At 43.9% G+C, this 22,353-nt stretch overlaps 1 protein-coding gene across 1 annotated transcript; it reads left to right on the forward strand.

Annotated features, from left to right (window-relative positions):
• The first annotated feature begins 2,834 nt into the window (after window positions 1-2,834).
• Window positions 2,835-6,783, forward strand: LOC131202545 (uncharacterized). The gene is made up of 3 exons (XM_058191650.1): window positions 2,835-2,965; window positions 5,194-5,317; window positions 5,839-6,783. Exons 1-3 carry the CDS (start codon window positions 2,835-2,837, stop codon window positions 6,781-6,783), a joined length of 1,200 nt encoding a protein of 399 aa, XP_058047633.1.
• The last annotated feature ends 15,570 nt before the right edge of the window (window positions 6,784-22,353 follow it).

The raw sequence follows: 22,353 nt of genomic DNA on the forward strand, positions 1-22,353 counted from the left end.
ATGCTTCCCCGTCAGATTTATTGGAGAAGTGTAAAAACAGGGGAAACAAATTTTCTATCAGTGAAAATTGAAATTCTCTTTAAAATAGAGCTCATATTCTCTATCATCACATTGAATGACAATTTTTTAAAGAAAAAAACCCACTATAATTTTTTTGGTGTGGTATAAACCTTAGATAGGATTTCTATTAAAGGAAAAGAGTTGGGAAAATGGAAGAAAGCTACAAATGAAAGATGATGATCCCGGATCCTTTCCACTGCTAGGAAAAGTCCAAGCAGGAGGCAGAATAAAATAAAGGTTTACGTGGAAGCACCCTACCTCTACTGAAGTAAATCGGTTGATCTTAATGATATCTGAAAAGATGAGCCTGGTTATACCAGTTTTAGGAACTGGGGTGAGAACAGTTATGATACAGAGAGAAAAGGTAAGTGTAGATATGAGTGGCAGTTACCGTATTTTGTTGAAAAATGTGATTGGAATTGTGGAACCAAAAAAGTGTGATAAACTACGCAGGCAGATTTCATGAATATTTCTTAAGACATTAATTTTAAAGTACTAGAACAATTGGTTATTGTGCTTAAAAGGGAAGGTTTTTACAATATATGATACAAGGGCAGCCCCTTCCCAGTGTCATATGCTAGACAGACTCAGATGTTCAGTGAAGGTTTAGTCTAGCAGACGCATGGCTGAAGACCACATAGCAAACACTTCCCTTTCCACTAGTGCGGGAACATTTTGTTTCCTTTAAAACAAAGGCAGAATTTATGCAGATTGCTCCTGAATCTCTGATAAAGGATTGCAGTCTACAGTATGTGTGTGTACAGTATGCATTTATATATGTTAGCAAGGAGCAGGCTTTTGCTTTAGGACCATGATGGTGAATCTATGGCACGCATGCCACAGGTGGCACACGGAGCCATATTGGTGGGCACACGAGTTTAGCTCTGTTTTTGGGACTTGTGGGCCCACCGAGGGGGTGGGGGTGGGGAAGGCCATTTTCGCTCTCCCCAGGCTCCTAGAAAGGCTCTGGAGCCTGGGGAGGGCAAAAAACGGGCCCACTGTGCCATTGCATGCCAAAAGCGGGGGTGGTGGTCACAGGGGGGTTGTGTGCGCATGTGCTGGAGGGCGGGGTGGATAGAATTATGGGTGTGGGCACACATGCACATGTGCGAACCCCCCCAGCTCCCCCCGCTTTTGGCACACTGGCAAAAAGATTAGCCATCACTGCTTTAGGATCTCCACTTAGCTCTGAAAGGATAGCGTAAATAGCGTAGTTCTAAAGATAACATGAGAATATTTTCATTCTGATTGTGGTTTTTTTAAATCTAAAAAGATATTTATTTTCTCCATGCAGGGCCATCAACTGTAGTGCCTTAGGTAATAGACAAACACTATTCACAGTCTGATCAAAATCTTCATTTTCCATTTCCATTTTCTTTTTCTACCCCAGGTGGAAAAAGGCATTACCACAAGTTTCCCTGGAAATCATAATGAAAAAGCAGGCATTAAAAGATCCAAAAAGATTTCCTTTGGGGCAGGGGTAAGAAATTCATGGTGATGGCAGGTAGCTGTCAACCCTTCAAGATCAGTCCAGTCAGGTAACAAAAACCATCAGCACCATAGGAATTCTACTTTTTTGGTTATAGAATATTGTAACAATCTTGAAAGCCTGATAGTTTCTCTTATCTTCTCTTCTTATATGACAAGGACAATCAAGGTGGAGAAGTCTTGAGTTTCTTCCATGCTTCCTCCTGGTTTTTTTGGGTTAAGGTAATATTTTTTGTTACACCACTTATAGAACTTCTTCAAGGCTTTACCATACTCCTGTACAGGACAACTACCTACCGTACACCATGGAAGGAATTGCAGTTAGGGTAGGTTAACCCAGAGAAAGGTTTGAGACGTATGCAGTATGTATGAGATGTATGCTATAGACCACTGCACACCAGAACAACTAGACACAAGAACAGTTTTTTCCCGAAGGCCATCACTCTGCTAAACAAATAATTCCTTCAACACTGTCAAACTATTTACTAAATCTGCACTACTATTAATCTTCTCATCATTCCCATCACCAATCTCTTTCCACTTATGACTGTATGACTGTAACTTTGTTGTTGGCAATCCTTATGATTTATAATGATATATTGACCATCAATTGTGTTGTAAATGTTGTACCTTGATGAACGTACCTTTTCTTTTATGTACACTGAGAGCATATGCACCAAGACAAATTCCTTGTGTGTCCAATCACACTTGGCCAATAAAAAATTCTATTCTCCAGCAGGGCGGGACCAGCAGCCAGGCATGGGAGTGACTCGGTCTGTATCCAATGGGATCGAGTCTGCTAGTTGAAAAGCACCTCCTCCTCCTCCTGGTGCCTTCCAGCTTTCAGACTCGATCTGATTGGGAACAGACGCACTTCGGAGCTGCTTCCCTTTGAGTTCATCGAAAAGTAAGCATTTCTTTAGTAATTAGGAGGGCGATTCAGCCCTATTTATTCCTTCCCAGCTGCTGGTATCGGGGTTGAGGCTCCCATTGTAGGTGAGCTCTCCCCCTCCCCAGCGAGAAAGGCGATTCAGCCCGATACCGCTGGGGACAGCATAAGAAGCTGCTGGAAGAACGGGGAGGCTGATAGGACTCAATTACGCCTCCCCGTGGCTGGCAAATTCGGCGGCTGCTGAATTTAAAACTCAGCCGCGTGGCGGCTTTAATCAAAGTTAAGTTTGGGCGCTCCCGGGTGCTTCCCAATCGCCCTGGCCTACCCATAAAAGGGTCTAGGCCGGCCAGCCTGCCCCTGCCTGAGCTCTGGGGCGTCTTTAATCAGGCCATTGATGGGCCTTTTTCCAGTCACCGGATCTTCGTGGGCGCTCCCGGGCTTCATTCCCGATCGCTCGGTGACTCAGCAGAGCCTCTGCATCGATCTTCGACTGGCTCTCCGGCTACCCACTGAGGCCTTCAGTCTGTGAGTATGATTACCTTCTTAGCCACCTCCGGTTTTTACTAGCCACGTGGCAAAATACCTAGTAGGCCCTAGAGAATGGAAAAATTTCCCCACTGTATTTTTATTTAAATGGTAATTAATTTATAATTTGTCCTAGGTCATTTTTGTAATAGGCCTTGGCTTGGGCCTCTAGAGGCTCATAGGCTTCGCATCCAGGCCTTGTCCACGTGGGGTTTGAGGCCTAACTATAATCCACCTCCTTACCAGTTCAGCCTCCTGTGCAGTCTCCTGGGGCTCCATTAACTTTATCTCCTGATATATCTGTAGACTCATCCCAACCTCTGCCCACTTCTGATTTATTCTGTCCTATTTCTGTATCTGAAATGGAGGTTTTACCTGCAGCCCCGCCAGTACTTGAGTCAGCAGAGGTTCCTTCTAGAACCACTATTCCGATGGGGCCTGTGAGTCACCAGGCAGCCGCCCCAGCGGCTAATGACCCTGCAGTTATGGCAGAAATGATTGCAGCTGCTGTTCAGAGAGGTATTACTGCTTCCAGGCAGGCAAGAACCCATTCATGGGTTTCAGAATATGTAGCATCCCAAACTAGTCACGATTTGGTGCAGGACTACTCCACACCTCAAGCTGAAGATTTCCAGGCTCATTCTCCATCTCGGGCCTCACTGGGGGATGAAGGGGACCTTAGGGATGAGAACCTCTCTGAGGATGAGGATTTGGTCCCAGACCAACCCTCCTTTGTGGGTCTCTTCAACCCACAACTATTTCGGTCTTTGTTACACAAGGCCAAGGTCACTACCCGGCTGGGAGTGGCCCGACCGGCCCCAATTCCCACCTCGGAGACCACTGATCCACCCATGGACTTGTTTTCAGTTCCGGTGGTCGAGTCAGAAGAGGTGCCTGCCCCCAAACTCTTTGTGGAAGTAGTCGATAGGCAATGGAACACTCCTATAACTGGTCCTAATCCTAATGCCTTGGACCGTCGCTTGTATAATTTGGAACCTAACTTCCTTAAATTACTGCAAATCCCCACAGTTGATGCCCCAGTAGTTGCATTAGCAGGACCATCTGTGGTCACAGGACCTCCAGAGGAAACCCTTCGCCCGGAAGATAAACGTGCTGAACAAACCCTGATTAAAAGTCATCAGGCGGCAGCCTGGGCCGTTAGGGCCTCTTCCTCGGCCTCTTTCTTTAATCGGGCTGCCCTTTTATGGTTAAAACAGTTGCGTGACCGTTTACCAGTCACTGACTCCCGGTCACATCAGGACTTAAACAAGATTATAGCTGCCATCGAATACTCAGCCGATGCCACCCTAAATGCTTCTCGATTTGCTGCCAAATCGATTGGTTCCACAGTATCCTCACGCCGCCTTCTCTGGCTTAGGCGTTGGCAAGCCGACGCCAAAAACAAATGGAGGTTGGCCTCAGCCCCTTATTCGGGGACCTCACTCTTTGGAGCAGCCTTGGATCCTTTACTTATAGAGACCAAGGACAAGCGCAAGATCCTTCCAAGCATGTCCCGCCGTTCAGACTCCAGGCCAACCCCATATTTTCGTCCCTTCAGGGCGGCTGATTCTAACTTTGGAAACTCCAGAACCCAAAGACCCTTCTCCCCCAGACAGGGTAGACAGGATAGGCAGGATAGACAGGGAGGTCAAGGTCAGAGGGGTTCCTTCAAGCGGCCCTTTCGGGGGGGGGAGAGGTCGTCCATTCAGACGCTCACGTTGACTGCTTGCCCGTCCCTCCCATTGGGGGCAGACTGGCGCTCTTCGCCAGCCAATGGGAGGAGTCCACCACGGACTCCTGGGTCAGGGAGACAATCAGGTTCGGTCTCTCCCTGGAATTCCTCTCCACCCCCCCGGGTCATTTCGTCAGGTGCCCGTTATCTTGCGACCCGACGAAACGGCTGCTCGTGGCATCGGCCATAAAACATCTTCTCTCAATTCAGGCACACACAGCTACGTCACCAATACTTGTCCAACTTCCACAAGAAGTCAGGCACTCCCTTCTATGGTGGATCTCCCCAGCCCTGTCAAAGGGCAGAGAGTTCAGGGAACCCCAACGCCTAATCTTGACAACAGATGCCAGTCTTCATGGCTGGGGCGCCCATCTGGGATCAAACATGGCTCAGGGTCAGTGGTCCCCAAGGGACCTGACCCACAACATAAACTGGTTAGAACTCAGGGCCATTCATCTGGCCTTACTATCGTTCCAGGACATTGTTCTCAATCAAGACATTCTAATTCTAACGGACAATGTGGCCGCAAAGGCTCATGTGAACCACCTGGGGGGAACCCACTCTCAGCCTCTCTTGCAAGAGGCAGTGCAACTGGGTCTCTGGGCGGAGGCTCACCTGAGGTCCTGTCGTGTCCCACTCCTCCGCTGACGGCTGGGTCCGGGAAATCCGAATCAGGCTTGCCTCTGCAGCTCTGCCCAAAGTCCTAGCAAAGTCCTCAGAGCAGGCAGGAGACCAGTAAGTGACTTCAGCAAGATCAGTTTGACTTTTGCCTGACTCAGAGACTGCCAGAAAGTAGATCCTTTATATAGGCCATGGGGTGTGGCTCCATGACTCAGCACTCATTAAGGCCTGCCCCTCCCTTCCCTCTGTTGCCTCCGCCTCTCCAATCTTCTGATGCGAGGGTCACACCAATCAGCTGTTGGTAATAAACCCTCCTCAGGCTCACCTGCTGTGGAGGAGGGGGAGGGGTCTAGCTGCTCCGTTTGCCTGGGCATGGAGTCAGGGCTGGGGCAGGGAGATTCTCCTTCTGCAGTTTGTGTGGGCATGGAGCCAGGACTGGGACCGGGAGGCATACATTCCTCAGTGTGCGGGAGCAGGTAAGAAGGCCCCGGCTGCTCTGAGGGCGGGCAAGACACAACAGGTCCATACGGGCCTCTCATATATCAGGGGTGGCAAACACACAGGCCGACTGGCTCAGCCGAGTCTCAGTCGACCAGGGGGAGTGGCGACTGAATCCGGATATGTTCCTCGAGATCACACTCCGCTTCGGGAACCCACTGGTAGACCTCTTTGCCACTCGAGACAATCGTCAACTGGATCGGTTCTTCTCAAGGTACCCAGTCCAGGGGGCGGAGGGCATAGACGCCCTGCGCAGCCCTTGGCCCCCCGGCCTCCTTTATGCCTTCCCTCCCATTCCAACAATACCCAAGGTTATCAGGAAGATGCTGAGGGAACAGGCGGAACTCATCTTGCTGGCTCCACACTGGCCTTGGCGCCCGTGGTTTGCGGACCTGGTGGCTCTCTCAGTGGCTCCCCCGTGGAAACTTCCTCAGACCAAGATCTCGCTCAGCCAAGGGCAGCTGACTCATCCGGACCCTCAGTGGTTCAAGCTGACCGCCTGGCGCTTGAGCGGAGCCTCCTGAGGAAGAGACATGTACCTGCCAATGTCGCCAACACCATCCAGGTGTCTCGTCGTAGTTCCACCATTCGCATCTACGGCTCGACGTGGCGCACCTTCTACACCTGGTGTTCAAGCAAGAACATAGACCCTACCACCGCTTCTACGATCACTATCCTGATCTTCCTTCAACACGGATTGGAACAAGGTCTGGCAGCGAACACGCTTCGACGACAGGTAGCTGCTTTCTCTTCTATTTTAACTTGCGGTGCTAAACGCTCCCTAGCCCACCGGCCCCTCATCCGTCAATTTCTGAGGGGAGCAACCAACCTTTGTCCTCCAGTAGTCCACAGGTATCCATCTTGGGACCTCACGAAGGTTCTAACATCCTTCACCAAGGGCCCCTTTGAACCTTTGCGGGAGTGTGGCCTTTCTAGTAGCCATCACTTCAGCTCGCAGAATTTCTGAACTTGCTGCCCTTTCCACCAGGGCGGATCTCTGCGTTTTTCACTCAGATAGGGTGGTCCTCCGGCTAGATCCTACCTTCCTACCTAAAGTTAACTCACTGTTCCATAGATCACAAGAGCTCATTCTTCCCGACTTTTGTCCAGATCCGGTACACCGGCTGGAAAGGTCCTGGCATACCCTAGATGTCCGGAGAGCCCTCCGTATTTATATCAAGCGTACCGCCTCTCTCAGGAGGACGGAGGCTCTCTTTGTGTCCTTTCAACCAACCACCATCGGCTTAAGGTATCTTCCTCTACCATCGGTAGATGGCTTAAGGCGTGCATTGCCAGAGCATATCAGATTCAGGGAATTCCTATTCCAAGTCGCATCACTGCGCATTCTACTAGAAGCGCGGCTACTTCAGCTGCGTGGGCCACTCAGGCTCCATTAGAAGAAATCTGCAAAGCAGCCACATGGTCTTCTCCGAATCCATTCATACACCATTACAAGATCGATTCCTATGCATCTGCTGATGCGGCGTTCGGCCGCAGGGTTCTCCAAAGGGTCCTAGAAGGGGGTTCTAACCCGGACCGGGCGGATCCCTCCTGATAGGACTTGCTTTGGTATGTCCCATGCCTGGCTGCTGGTGACGCCCTGCTGGAGAATGGACATTGGTCCTACCTGAATGTCCTTTCTCTGTTGGCGGGACCAGCAGCCAGCCCCTCCCTGAACGCCCGGTTCCTGTATTCTATGGAGGTCATTCGGGCTCTCATGGTCATATCCGGGGGGGAGGGCATAATAACATATTCTTGCAGTTCCTGTTTTACAGCTCAGTGCGTCGGTCTGCCGCACCATCCTCGTCCGAAAGCTGGAAGGCACCAGGAGGAGGAGGTGCTTTTCAACTAGCAGACTCGATCCCATTGGATACAGACCGAGTCACTCCCATGCCTGGCTGCTGGTCCCGCCAACAGAGAAAGGACATTCAGGTAGGACCAATGTCCATTCTATTGTATTCTAAAGTGCAACTAATAACTTCATGCAAATTACTATCCATTCCTATTTTCTGCCTTCCTCTTCCCACTGTCCAAACAGACTATATGCAGATATTCCAATACATTGGAGAGAGAGAAATTCTGAAAAAAAAATTCACAGCAGAACAACTAGTATCATTGGTGCATTCTCAAATGAAAGGATTGACTGTTCCTGTGTGGATAATACATCTGGAGCAAAGCTACTGGTTGGCCTGAAGCTATTGATAAATATTTGTTTCTGTCTTTGTAGAGATTTAATGCAGCTTTCCATTCTTCACCATTCTTTTACTTTGTTGAATATTTTTGTCTTTGATCCAATCAGCTTTTCAACAGTGCTTAAATACCAACTGTTAAGAGCATTAAAGATTTTTTTTTACATTTATAGAACCAACAGCTTGTATTAGCTGGTATCTCATACCAGCTAACAAAAGACAAAAGAAGAAAAAGGACTGTCACTTTGATAATGACAAGTTCTACAAAGAAAAAAATAAAATAGTGGCTGAGGTTCCTGAAATACCCACTTGAGCTATGTTTCAAGAAATTAAATGGACTTCATAAAATTCACTTGGGCAATAGCTACATTAGTCTCCGAAGTATCATAGAGTACAATGAATACATGTTGAAACTTGAAGCATTTACAGCTGAAATAGCACAAAATGCATCCATATTATAAAAGCAAGATTTTTCTTAATTTACTATTTAAAAAATTAGGAGAAAATGCTTTTCTGACTTCATCACTGTCCTTGTAGGTCAAATAAGAGGGAAGAGCTTTCAGATGGTAAATCTAAAGATATTCAATTACAAGGATTCTGAAGGGGTTGCCTTGAGCTGCCTTTCAGAAATGTCTTCTAACTGCAGGTGATCCATTGCTGGAGGTTTTAAAGAAGGGATTGGGCAACTCTTTGTCTGATATGGTATAGGTTTCCTGTTTGAGCAGGGGGTTGGACTAGAAGACCTTCAAGGTCCCTCCCAACTATGTTATTTTGTTATTTGCAAACATACAATGTTTATTCTGAGGTGCTTTACTGCGCAGTGAAGATCTCAAGATAGTTTTACAGCAAATGCTGATAATCAGTTATTAACCCTCAAATTTATTATAATGCTGACATTGAGTGTGCTAAATACTGAATTGCATTGAATACTGTGCTCAGAATATAAGGAAATATAATTTTTATTATGTGCATGCTTTATGAGATTGAGATAGAAAAATTATTGTTTCTTTGTTGTTCTTTATCAGCCCAGAAAAAAGAATGACTAGAAAAGTAGCAAATAATAAGAAACTTGAACATATCTGCATGCCAGACAAGGGTGTTATAGAGAGACAGTCAAAAAAGTTAAGTTAATAGCTGACTTTTTTTATTTGTATCACATATGAATTGCATATAAAACGGGATGGATTTTTAACTACGTAGTCACAACCACATCCCGGCATCAATAATCTTCCAGAGTTAGATTAGCTAGAGCTAAACTAGAGATATCCGATGAATGAGTGCAGTCAAAAGTAAGGAAGTTCCTTTTATCATAAAGTAATGTTTGGAAAGTATAATATAGTGGCCTTAACCACTATAGTGTTAGGCCACTTAGGCCAGTCACTTTCTCTTAGCCCTAGAAAGGCAATGGCAAACTACATCTAAAAAAATCTTCTCAAGAAAACTGCAGGGACTTGTTCAGGCAGTCTTCAAAAACTGGACATGACTGAACAGAAAAAAATGAAAAGAAAAGGAAATAAACATTACTTATTGAAAATCCTGAATGGTCATCAATCATCTCAGATATATGACATATCCTAATTTTATGATGTATACGGTCATTGCTTCCAAGGCAAGTTGAAAAGCAAATATAATTAATCTTCCAAACTATATTAAATTGGAAAGTATGAAGGGATGCCAATGTGCCTGAAAATCTGCACAATAAGCACAAGGAAGGAGTTAGCAATTCAAGCAGGAAATAATGGATTTTGTTCTTTGTTAGTATCTAACTCAGGGATGGGATTTGGGATTTCCCTGTCATACAACAAGTAACTTACCATAAGCCGACCCGAATATAAGCCGAGGTACCAAATTTTACCACAAAAAACTGGGAAAAACTATTGACTCGAGTATAAGCCTAGGGTGGGAAATGAGACTTGAGGAAAGCCCAGGGTTGCCCGAGCATGAAAAAGCAAGAGAAGATAGTAAAGCAATAACCCAGTTCTCAAACCGCTTGTTCCAGCCTAAAGTGTAGGGTCAACTAGAAGAGCGATCCGGAGAGAGAGCTCTGAGGACTGGGGCAGGGAAAGGCCGCTGAGGAAGGAGGATTCCCAGCTCTAAACAAAGGGAAATCCCGGAATGCCAGCGCGAAAGGCGGTGCTCGTGTTCCTCCTCCCTCCCAAGCGACGAAACGGGAAAACGCTCTTTCGCTTGCGGGGGAGAGGAGGGAGGGAGGGAGGTAGGTTGGCTTATTCAACCCTTCCCGGCTAGCCATCCAGCCCTTCCCAGGAGAAGGCGAGGAGTTTTGGGCGAGCGACCTTTTTGCTAGAAAGCGGCGGCGGCTGCCCCGACACCACCAGTTGGGGCGGGAGCCGGGTGAGCCGCAGTAACTCCCGCCAGGCTGTGCATTGGCGTGGGGAAGCCCTGGCGGTGCAGTGAGAGGGCGGGCGGGAGCCGCCAGCCTTCTCGGCTGAGGAGGAGGTTTCCCGACCGCTGACTTCGCCGCCGCGAGAGCCACCCCAAAGGCCAGAAGAAAAGGTCATTCCATCGGAGTAATGGAGCGAAGGCTCCTTCCTCTCCCGCCTTACCCATGCTGTGCGAGCTCAGCCTCCCGGGCCTCACGCTCTAGCAGCCGCCAAGCTCCGAGTCCGGCCTGAGCTTGGCGGCTGCTGCCGCCGCTGCCGCCGCCACCGCCACCGCCACCACCACGGAGCGGGCCCGACTCCTCCTGCCCGAATCGTGCCGTGCGAGTGCTGATGGGGGGCTGCTGTGTCCGGCCTGGGCTTGGCGGCTGCTGCCGCCGCCGCCACCGCCACCGCCACCACCACGGAGCGAGCCCGACTCCTCCTGCCCGAATCGCGCCATGCGAGTGCTGATGGGGAGCTGCCGAGTCCGGCCTGAGCTTGGCGGCTGCTGCCGCCACCGCCACCGTCACCACCACCACCACGGAGCAACCTTTTTGCTCAGGCCGGACTCGGCAGCTCCCCATCAGCACTCGCACGGCGCGATTTGGGCAGGAGGAGTCGGGCTCGCTCCGTGGTGGTGGCGGTGGCGGTGGCGGCGGCGGCGGCGGCGGCAGCAGCCGCCAAGCTCAGGCCGGACTCGGCAGCTCCCCATCAGCACTCGCACGGCGCGATTCGGCAGGAGGAGTCGGGCTCGCCCGTGGTGGTGGCGGTGGCGGCGGCGGTGGCGGCGGCGGCAGCAGCCGCCAAGCTCAGGCCGGACTCGGCAGCTCCCCATCAGCACTCGCACGGCGCGATTCGGGCAGGAGGAGTCGGGCTCGCTCCGTGGTGGTGGCGGTGGTGGTGGCGGCGGCGGCAGCGGCGGCAGCAGCAGCAGCAGCAGCAGCCCGCCAAGTTTGCGCCGTCCGCAGTGCTCGCTGGCGGTCTGGTCGTGGTCTGCTCGTGCTTCCTCTTCCTTGCGTCCCGCCCGCCAGACACGGGAATGGGGGCCGACCTGGGGGCGACAAATCCCGCAAGACCTCGGCGGGCCCGCTCCCCGTCCCTCCCGTAGCGCCGGGCAGCGCTGCCAGCTGCCTGCGGTTGCCAGGTGCAGGCGGTGCCGGCTGCTCCTCCCGCTCGCGAACCCGTGCCGCCTCCGCGAGGAGAGGACAGGAAGCCGTTCTTGGCGCGCTTGGTGTGTCCCAGCCTTTCCATGGGAGTCCGTTCGGTACCCCCTCCTGTGCGGGGTTCCCAAAGACGTAGACTCGAGTATAAGCCGAGGAGGCCGCTTTTCAGCACAAAAAGCGTGCTGAAAAACTCGGCTTATACTCGAGTATATACGGTAGATTATACTGCTCCTATAATACTATTATGAACTTGATTTTTTTAAAAAAATCTTTTCCTGCATATGATCTATCAATTCCTGTAATTCCTCAAAACTTCCTAAAATAGATCAACTTTTATTTCCCCTCCCTCCAATAATGCTAGTGAATTAATGTCTCCTTTGCCAGAAATGTTGCCTGCATGTGCCCCTTTACCTTAGACATTTGTATGGGGGCCAAGCGATTAAATGTGCATCATTTAATTGCAACTCAAACTGCATTACTTACAAATTTGCATCTGATTTAATGTATATTCCATTTTATTCCAATGCATATTGCAATGTATAATGTAATGCATATTCCATTTTTTTGTCATCCCCCATTTGTACCAGATGCCTAAATCCTTAAGGGAGTTGAATGCCTGAGAACCAAGCTGTTGTCCTCTGCAGCAACTGAGCCAGCAAATAAACAGGCACAAATAATTTGGGAACTAAGGACATGCATCAATTCCTTTAATTGCATTAATAGCAATTTACTTGCAGTTTTATTCCATTCAGAGAGATGTCCACACTAATAGAATGAAGCAGTGGTGGGATTCAAGTAATTTAACAACCGGTTCTCTGCCCTAATGATTTCTTTCAACAACCAGTTTGTCAAACTGCTTAGAAAGTTAACAACCGGTTCTCCCGAAGTGGTGCGAACTGGCTGAATCCCACCACTGGAATGAAGAAAATATTTACTCCAAAAACAAGAATGGGTAGAAGCAAACAAACAGTGTTTTTGAAAAACATACTGAACTATAATAATGATGCTAAAAGAAGGGAGGAAAGGGCAGCTGTCAATTCCTTCAAACTAAGGTTCAGTTGTAACGTTTGACTTTGAAAAGATAATATACAAATCTGAAGCTGACTTTTCACATTACTTTTAAACAGACAATACAGGAAGAAAAGTTAAACACAACCATCTGTCATATCAATATCTATGAGACTGACATCTGCTTCATCTTCTTTAGGGAGACATTATGTTTCAATAGAGAAGAATATATGTAGCTTAGAGTTGAACAGTGGATCAGCCGTGAACAAGTTCAGAGGAATTAACCACATTTACACACCATTCAACAGAGACAATAAAAAAACTAAAAAGGAAACAAAAAGACTAAACACCTCCTCACCCACAATCAATATATAAATAAGCAGAGATTAACACCAGGAGCAGCACCAGACAATCAAGCAGTAACAATACGTTAATCAAGGAATTGCTAACTCAGATAAACCATCAAGCAGTAAAGAACAGACTGATCAAAGAAGAAAGCAACACCACAATAACATTAACAGGCAAACTACAGTATATACACAGAGAGCAAGCACCACACCCCTCTAGCACTGAAGATATACCTAGCCAGACAATGAAACATCTGCAAGAAAATAACTATGCTCAGAGAGTATCACATATTCCACATGTTTCCTTTGAAATATGCAGTTGGTACTTATGTGGTATTGACAAATCTATAAGAGGGTTTTTCTCATTATCTGTTGTGTTTTCCTCTATTTAAAATTGGTTGACTTGGTTACAGAAGTAGAAACCAAGTATCTTGTCCAATTGTAGTCAAAATATTCATAAACATTAAATAAAACTGAAACGAAGTAGACAAAATGTGTGGTTCTTCCAGCACACTTAAATAAATTAGAATTGATTTAAAAGAAGCCCCAGTTGTTGTCCAGTCTGTACAACTAGGAGAAAAATAATACTGAGGTAAGGTGTACAATTGTGTGTTGCATCAGTCATGTACATAATAATGTCACATGGCTCATTCCACAGGAAAACATTATTTACATTTGGTCCAAAATAAACATTTGATAATGGAATTATAGGTAAAAATCAAATCACATTGCTTAAAAAGCACTTTTATATGCAGGAATTTCAGGATTGTCTGAGGATTTAGGGTCCTTCTTTGCCTTTGCTATGCCAAATCTAAATTAAAAAACTAAAAGTATTTCTCTCCTTTGAAAATAATGATGCCCCAAAACTAGGCTATCCTGGGAGTTGAACCAAAGGAAGTATACAAGTCAAAAATTGGAATCTTGCATAATATTCACATATACAGGATAGCTAAAAATATCTAGAAATACTTAAACCAGTTAACTTTTTACATGGTGAAATTAAAAAGAAAAACCACTTTACAATATTTAGAACAAGTGTGAAAACATCTAAAGTCAAAGTTAAATAACAGAAGTACAATCAAAGCCACAAACACCCAAGCAATACTAGTATTCAGAAAGAATTAAACTGGACACAGTTTGAACTGGAAAATTCCCAAATGATTATTCATCAATGAATAATAGTAATAGAATTTTATTGGCTAAGTGTGATTGGACACACAAGGAATTTGTCTTGGTACATATGCTCTCCGTGTACGTAAAAGATACCTTCATCAAGGTACAACACTTACAACACTTAATGATAGTCATAGGGTACAAATTTAACACTTAGTGATACAACACTTAATGATAGTCATAGGGTACAAATAAGCAATCAGGAAACAATCAATATCAATATAAATCATAAGGATACCAGCAGCAAAGTTACAGTCATATAGTCATTAAGTGGAAGGAGATGGGTGATGGGAATGATGAGAAGATTAATAGTGCAGATTTAGTAAATAGTTTGACAGTGTTCAGGGAATTATTTGTTTAGCAGAGTGATGGCATTCGGAAAAAAACTGTTCTTGAGTCCAGTTGTTCTGGTGTACAGTGCTCTATAGCATTGTTTTGAGGGTAGGAGTTGAAATAGTTTATGTCCAGGATATGAGGGATCTGTAAATATTTTCATGGCCCTCTTCTTGATTCCTGCAGTATACAGGTCCTCAATGGAAGGCAGGTTGGTAGCAATTGTTTTTTCTGCAGTTCTAATTATTCTCTGAAGTCTGTGTCTGTCTTGTTGGGTTGCAGAACCAAATCAGTCAGTTTTAGAGGTGTAAATGACAGACTCAATAATTCCTCTGTAGAACTGGATCAGCAGCTCCTTGGGCAGTTTGAGCTTTCTGAGTTGGCGCAGAAAGAACATTCTTCGTTGTCCTTTTTTGATGATGTTTTTGATGTTAGTTGTCCATTTTAGATCTTGCGATATGGTAGAACCTAGAAATTTGAAGGTTTCTACTATTGATACCGTGTTGTCTAGTATTGTGAGAGGTGGAAGTATGGAAGGGTTTCTCCTAAAGTCTACCACCATTTCTACGGTTTTGAGTGAGTTCAGTTCCAGATTGTTTCGGTCGCAACATGAGGCTAGTCATTCGACCTCCTGTCTGTATGCGGATTCATCATTGTATCGAATCAGACCGATCACTGTTGTGTCATCTGCGAACTTCAGTAGTTTAACAGATGGATCATTAGAGATGCAGTCATTGGTATACAGAGAGAAGAGAAGTGTCTCCCCAGCACACAGCCTTGGGGGGGGGGGCTGTGCTAATTGTACAGGTATCTGATGTGATCCTGCTGAGCTTCACCTGCTGCTTCCTGTTTGTTAGGAAGCTTATGATCCACTTACAAGTCTGTTCAGTTACCTGTAGCTGGTTTAGCTTAGTTAGAAGGGTGTCTGGAATGATGGTATTGAATGCTGAACTAAACTCTACAAAGAGGACCCTTGCATAGGTCTTTGGAGATTCAAGAAGCTGTAAGATGTAGTGCAGAGCCATATTAACATATTAATCTGTTGATCTATTTGCTCGGTATGCAAATTGCAAGGGGTCTAACAGTGGATCCGTGATGGTTTTCAAGTGGGAAAGCACTAGCCTTTCAAAGGTTTTCATGACTACAGATGTTAAAACAACTGGTCTGTAGTCATTCAGTTCCTTGATGGTGGGCTTCTTCGGCACTGGGATGATGGTAGAGCGTTTGAAGCAAGAAGGAACATAGCACATCTCTAGTGATTTATTGAAGATACTGGTGAAGATGGGGGCCAATTGGTCAGCATAGACTTTTAAGCAAGAAGGAGTTATCTTGTCTGGACCTGGAGCTTTTCCTGGCTTTTGTCTGTGAAATAGGTCCTGCACTTCCTTTTCTGTGATCACTATGGGATTGTGAACCCATAGTGTTGTGAACCCAACGGGATGGGGTCAGTTGTAGGAGGCTTGGCTGTTGTTGGTGTGTCTGAAATGGGGGTTGTGGAGATAGGTGGCTGTAGTTTCCTTTCAAACCTGCAGTAAAACTCATTCAGGTCATCTGCCAGTTGTTGATTCCTTCAGCCTGGGAAGGAGGTTTGCCATAGCTGGTGATATTTTTAAGAGTTTTCCACATGTTTGCTGGTTCATTTGTTGAGAACTGATTCTTTAGCTTTTCAGAGTAGCTTCTTTTTTGCTGCTCTGATCTCCCTTGTTAGTACATTTCTGGCCTGATTAAATGCCTGTACAGCATTTTATCACCTTTTCTGTAGGCTTCCTCTTTGGAATGACGTAGCTGCTTAAGTTTAGCTGTGAACCAAGGTTTGTTGTTACTGTATATTCGCAAGTTCCTTGTCGGTACACATAGGTCTTCACAGAAGCTGACATATGATGTTACAGTATCTGTGAGTTCATCCAGGTCTGCAGAGATATCTTCAAAAATATTCCAATCAGTGCAGTCAAAGCAGGCCTGTAGCTTTAATTTTGCCATCTCAGTCCAGGTCTTCATTGATTTAATTGTTGGTTTTGTGGTTTTAAGTCTTGCCTATAAGCAGGTACAAGGTGAATCATGCAAAGATCAGAGTGTCCTACAGCTGCTCGTGGTAAAGACCTATAAGCATCTTTAGTGTTGTGTAGCAATGATCTAAAGTATTCTTGCCTCTAGTGGGACAATTGACATGCTGAAAGTATTTTGGTAGCTCTTTCCTTAGGTTTTCCTTGTTTAGATCTCCCAAAATAATGGCCAGTGAATCGGGGTATTTGGCTTCAGCCTCCATGATTTGGTCATCTAGAATTCGTAATGCCTTGTTACACAGGCTTGTGGTGGGATATAAACAGCAATTAGAAGAAATGAGGAAAATTCACAAGGCGAATAGTATGGTTTGCAGTTGATAATTAAAGTCTTTAAATTTTCATCACAGAATTTGTAAATTACAGTTAAATCCTGACACAAATCCTGGAATCGAATGAAGTGATAGTGATTGGTTATATTTAGCACCAAAAATAAAAAGTTGTGGTTAACAGCTTAAAAAAATGTGAATTAAAAGATTACATCAAGACAAAGAAAAAAAAACTCCTTGCTGTTTACAAAATAATAATAATCTCTTAAAAATTCTGAAAGTAGCAGAAGCAAAATATGAATATTCGTAAAATGAATTGTTGGAAAATCAATTAGAAATTAGAGAAGTAAAATACTATATGGCATTTCCCCCCTTCCATTTAATTGTGTCTGATTCTTGGAGACTGCCTAGACAAGTCCCGGCATTTTACATAGGAAAATTTATCAAAAGTGGCTTGCCATTGCCTCCTTCCAAGGGCTGTGGGACATTGACTGGCTGAAGTTCACTCAGCTGGTTTTGTGCCTAGATGGGCCTAGAATTCATAGTCTTCCAGTTTCTAACCTGATACCTTAACCACTGCAACGAACTGGTTTCACATGACTCATACATGAACTGAAAATAAACTAGACAAAATCAGGAATTGGCAATGGTTACCAGAGATGAATTAATGTTTGCAGTTCAAGAATAAGCATTACAAATACAATGAAATGGAGGATTCAAAGCATATCAGACAGCAGCAAATGTAAACCTATGATGCAACAAGGTTTCTCAGATACACAATGAATATCATGGCAGAGCAGTTATAAAAATTTCCAAAATTATTTCCAAATAATTTCAAAGTTGTAGGAAATGATGATGTTTTATAGGAAGCATGTATATATGCATTCAGAGCATATCACTGCTGTTTGGAATACAGCGTATCAGAATTAATAATAATAGAGTTGGAAGGGACCTTGGAGGTCTTTTAGCCCAACCCCTGCTCAAGCAGGAGATCTTATACCATTTTCAACAAATGGATGTCCAGTCCCTTCTTAATAGCCTCCAATGTTGGAGCACCCACAACTTCTGAAGGCAAATCGTTCCACTGGTTGATCGTTCTTACTGTCAGAAGGTAGTAATTTTTGTAAATGTGGTAATATTGAGGGACAGCAGAATTAAGGAAAAGTTTACAAAATATAAATATCAAAATGAATAATTATGGAAGAGATCTCATAAAGGTCTATAGTTATTGTCATATTAGCAGAGTAATAAACAGGTTGAACAAATTTTTATGATAACTAAATATTTCAGACACAATTGATACAAGTATTAGATCCAAAAGGAATGTAGATCATTGCAGTCACTAAGCAAGACTTTTAATCGTTTTTCAATCAATTTGATAATTAAACCTTAGAGACCACATGGATAGATTTTCTATGGCTGCATTTGTTTCCAAGCTTCCAAATCTTCCTATGTGCACAATGCTGCTGTAATTCAATCCACCTACTTTGATATGTTTACATTATTTTAAAGCTTGTAGTCAATGCATTCAAACAGAAGACTCTCTTGTCTAAAATAAAGTACAGCTGCACATTATAATTTCTTAATTTCCGATAGAACTTCAGTTAGCCGTTTTTATTTCAATAAAAAGTAAACCAGACATGTGAAAATACATTGTTCACAATCGGCTTCACACCTCCTGCTACATTTATAATGTCTGGTTGGCAAAGTATTTTCCAGACTGGGATGAATAGAACTGAAAGTGAAAAGGTTGTTTTAAAAATAAATTCCATTCTGAAAAGACTCACATTGAATAGAATAGAATAGAATAGAATAGAATAGAATAGAATAGAATAGAATTTTTATTGGCCAAGTGTGATTGGACACACAAGGAATTTGTCTTGGTGCATATGCTCTCAATGTGCATAAAAGAAAAGATACGTTCATCAAGGTGCAACATTTACAACACAATTGATGGTCAATATATCAATATAAATCATAAGGATTGCCAGCAACAAAGTTACAGTCATACAGTCATAAGTGGAAGGAGATTGGTGATGGGAACGATGAGAAGATTAATAGTAGTGCAGATTTAGTAAATAGTTTGACAGTGTTGAAGGAATTATTTGTTTAACAGAGTGATGGCCTTCGGGAAAAAACTATTCTTGTGTCTAGTTGTTCTGGTGTGCAGTGCTCTATAGCATCGTTTTGAGGGTAGGAGTTGAAACAGTTTATGTCCTGGATGTGAGGGATCTGTAAATATTTTCACGGCCCTCTTCTTGATTTGTGCAGTATACAGGTCCTCAATGGAAGGCAGGTTGGTAGCAATTATTTTTTCTGCAGTTCTAATTATCCTCTGAAGTCTGTGTCTTTCTTGTTGGGTTGCAGAACCGAACCAGACAGTTATAGAGGTGCAAATGACAGACTCAATAATTCCTCTGTAGAACTGAATCAGCATTAATTAATTAATTAATTAATTAATTAATTAATGTAATGTAAACCATTACAGCTGAAAACAATTCAGAATATCCATAACTATCATCCTCACAATTTCTTTTTTTTTACTTGTTTTTAGATATTGAAAAATTATTGCTTTACAGCAATTGCTGTTTAAAGACCAGATATAGCAAAATAGCTTGTTTTTTTCTTTCTTTATCAGAGGGACAGCATTCAAATGTTCTTTTTCAGCAGTAATTCTGGTTATTTGGAAAATGCTGATCAAGGACTGCTTCCATATCACTCCCTGAGAAATAATAGTTCATAAAGACAGTTTGTTTACCAGTGCCCCTTGATGTTTTATGCTGAATATGAGTGGTCTGAATATCAAAACTACATATATTAATTCTTGTTATGAGGCTTAAATGTTTGCAAAAACTTGGTCTTTTAAGAATGTTAGGTTTGTTCCCATATATGTATCATCCTGTATTCAGCTTTGTCCAAAATAAGGAAAAGAACATCTGAAATGTTATTTTAAGATGTCAACATGGGCTTCTATTTAGATGAATAGTGCAGATTTGAATTTGAATATTAGCCTTCATTATCATTCTGATTCTCTGAAAGAAGGTAGCAATATAACCTGTGTGAATTTGATCTGAATCCCCTTGCCATGGTAACACACATTTTCTTATGCCACCATCCTTTAGACTTTATTTCATTGCTATGGCTATTCATGAAAGCAGATGCCACAGAAGGCTTCTGTAAGTTCTTCAGACAGCTTCAGACTGAGGTTGGAAAAGGAAAAGAAGAGAGACATAGACAAGAGATAGAGGACAAATATCTTAGCAGCTTTTCTCACAAATGACTACTCAATCTAGGTAAGAAAGAAACTCGAGAAGAAGCATTTCCAGCCATCCACAGACTCTGCTTTAAATAACCCACTGTAAGCAAGAATACTGTTCTGATCTAGGCTCCCTTAACAAGCAGGAGGAAGGAATTGGTCCTGGCAAAACCTCTTTTATTTACACGACTGTGAATTACATTCATTCGCAGTCAGCAAGGTTTTTCCAAACAGTTTTTCAAAGGAATATTTCTCAACACACCTTATCTTGTTTGGCAAGCTGCCACGTAACTTGTTTCCAACCTCAGTACAAGGCAAAACTTGGCAGAGTTTCTCAGAGTCATGGAACGAACAAATTTTTTTCCTGCAAAAGCCCACTCCCTGTTCGCTTGTCTTTTATTTCCTATGGGAAGGGCCAATCATTTCCATAGTGTGGCTTTACTCCCGAGTTGACCCTGCTTTCTGAGTTCTTGTCTTCTGGCAGCTCTGCGCATGTGTGCATTGGGAACAGGCTTCAGCTGTTCCTCTGCCTCGCAGCTGTCTAGCTCCCTCTCTGCCTCCAACGCAGAGCCCTCGTCTGAGCTTTCCCCAGGCCCCAGGACTGGCCCAAGTTCCTCCCCAACCTCCTCACTGTCTGACTCTGCTGGCTGCTGGCGGGCCACAACAGATGGAAATCATTTCTGCCCTTTTCCAAAGTTCTGCATTAACCCTAAGAAAGGGTTTCAAGCTATGTTGCTGAATGTAGTTCTTATCCAGCTGCATGGGGATTGACAGTCCTTATAGCAATAGCAGTAGCATTTAGGCTTATATACCACCTTATAGTGCTTGGCAGCACTCTCTGGGCAGTTTGCAATGTAGAAGCATTATTTGCATGTTGCCCCCACAGTCTGGGTCCTCATTTTACCAACCTCAGAATGATGGAAGGCTGAGACAACTTTGAGCTGTGTCAGGATCAAACTCCAGGCTGTGGGCAGAGTTTGTCTGCAATGCTGCACTTTAACCACTGTGCCACCAGGGTTCTTATGGATGTATGTCACTTTAAAAAACAATCAAACAACCAAAGTGACTATAGGGAGGAGGAAGGAGGAAAACAGCATTTATATGGTTTCCTACATTAAAACTGATGTATGCCCAATGAAATACATCAGGCATAAAAATTATGATTTGAAAGAGAAAGTGAAGTATAATTGGAAAAGCAATGCAAAGCGAATGCATTCTCTTTTCCTTTTGGATACCAGAGAACCAATATTCTGCTACTGGACATGGAACAGAGGGCCTTTCCAGCTGTACAAAAGTATTACTTTGTGTGTGGAGTTATGATTGGAAATGTAAACTCTGAACTAGATTCATACAGATATTGCTTTATCTATGAACTTTCAAGTTGCAAAGGTTCACCAGTGCAAACAAACCTATCTGCAACTCCAACCTGGAAGGTCCCTGAAATTGAGAAAACTTAAGAAAAGGTTAGTTTCTGACATGTTGTTTATGTGTGTGGCACATCAGAAACTAACTTTTTCCTGCCTGCTCTTGCCTCTGTTTCCTGCCTTCTATCAACTTTCACACACATACTACAAGGCAAGACTTAATTACATGTTTTTAAATGCTTGTTGGACTTGCAAACAAAATGGATTTATAATAGTCTCTTAAAATATAACCCATTTATAAGTAGAGCACTCTTTATACTTTGCTGTAGTGAGAATGTATTTTATTTGTTTCTGGTTTAGTATGTCATATTTAAACTCAGACAGTATGATTTGTAAATTAATGGCTTGGAGCAGAAATGATATGAGAGGGCAAGATCATTAAGTCTTGTTCAACAGACTATGGTTGAAACCAACAGTAGTTCAAAAGAATGCATAAATCTTGCAATTGGTGCCTCTAAAACAGTTCTTTGCTAGCTTATTTTTCCAACAGTCCTACTGTGGCCAAGAAAAGCTAGGTATAGATAAATGTGGTCTAAGACTTAAGACATGCTTGGAAGCAATTCCACTGAAATAAGGTACAGTATAGGTGGTACCTTGCTTAATAGTAGTAACTGTGAGAGAAATCTTGGCGTCCTAGTGGCAAGCACTTAAATACAAGCCAGCAGTGTGCCACAGTTGCCAAAAAAAGCTAACACAGTTCTAAGCTGCATAAACAGAAGGATAGAAATAAAATTATGTGAAGTGATAATGTAACTTTATAATGCCTTGGTAAGGCCACATTTGAAATACTGCATCCAGTTTTGGTTGCCACAATGAAAAAAAGGCATTGAGATTCTAGAAAAAATGCAGAGAAGAGCAACAAAGATGATTAGGGGACTGGAGGCTAAAACATATAAAGAACAGTTGCTGGAATTGGGTATGTCTAGTTTAATGA

Source organism: Ahaetulla prasina, chromosome 7, assembly GCF_028640845.1.
Source record: "Ahaetulla prasina isolate Xishuangbanna chromosome 7, ASM2864084v1, whole genome shotgun sequence".
NCBI lineage: Eukaryota > Metazoa > Chordata > Lepidosauria > Squamata > Colubridae > Ahaetulla > Ahaetulla prasina.

Bases quoted from the DNA above. Each gene is read 5' to 3' on its own strand.
- LOC131202545 (XM_058191650.1), top strand. From the start codon at position 2,835: ATGGGCCTTTTTCCAGTCACCGGATCTTCGTGGGCGCTCCCGGGCTTC. The intron at 2,966-5,193 runs GTGAGTATGATT...TTCTCAATCAAG, and splicing joins CCCACTGAGGCCTTCAGTCT to ACATTCTAATTCTAACGGAC. The intron at 5,318-5,838 runs GTCCTGTCGTGT...AAGACACAACAG, and splicing joins TGGGCGGAGGCTCACCTGAG to GTCCATACGGGCCTCTCATA.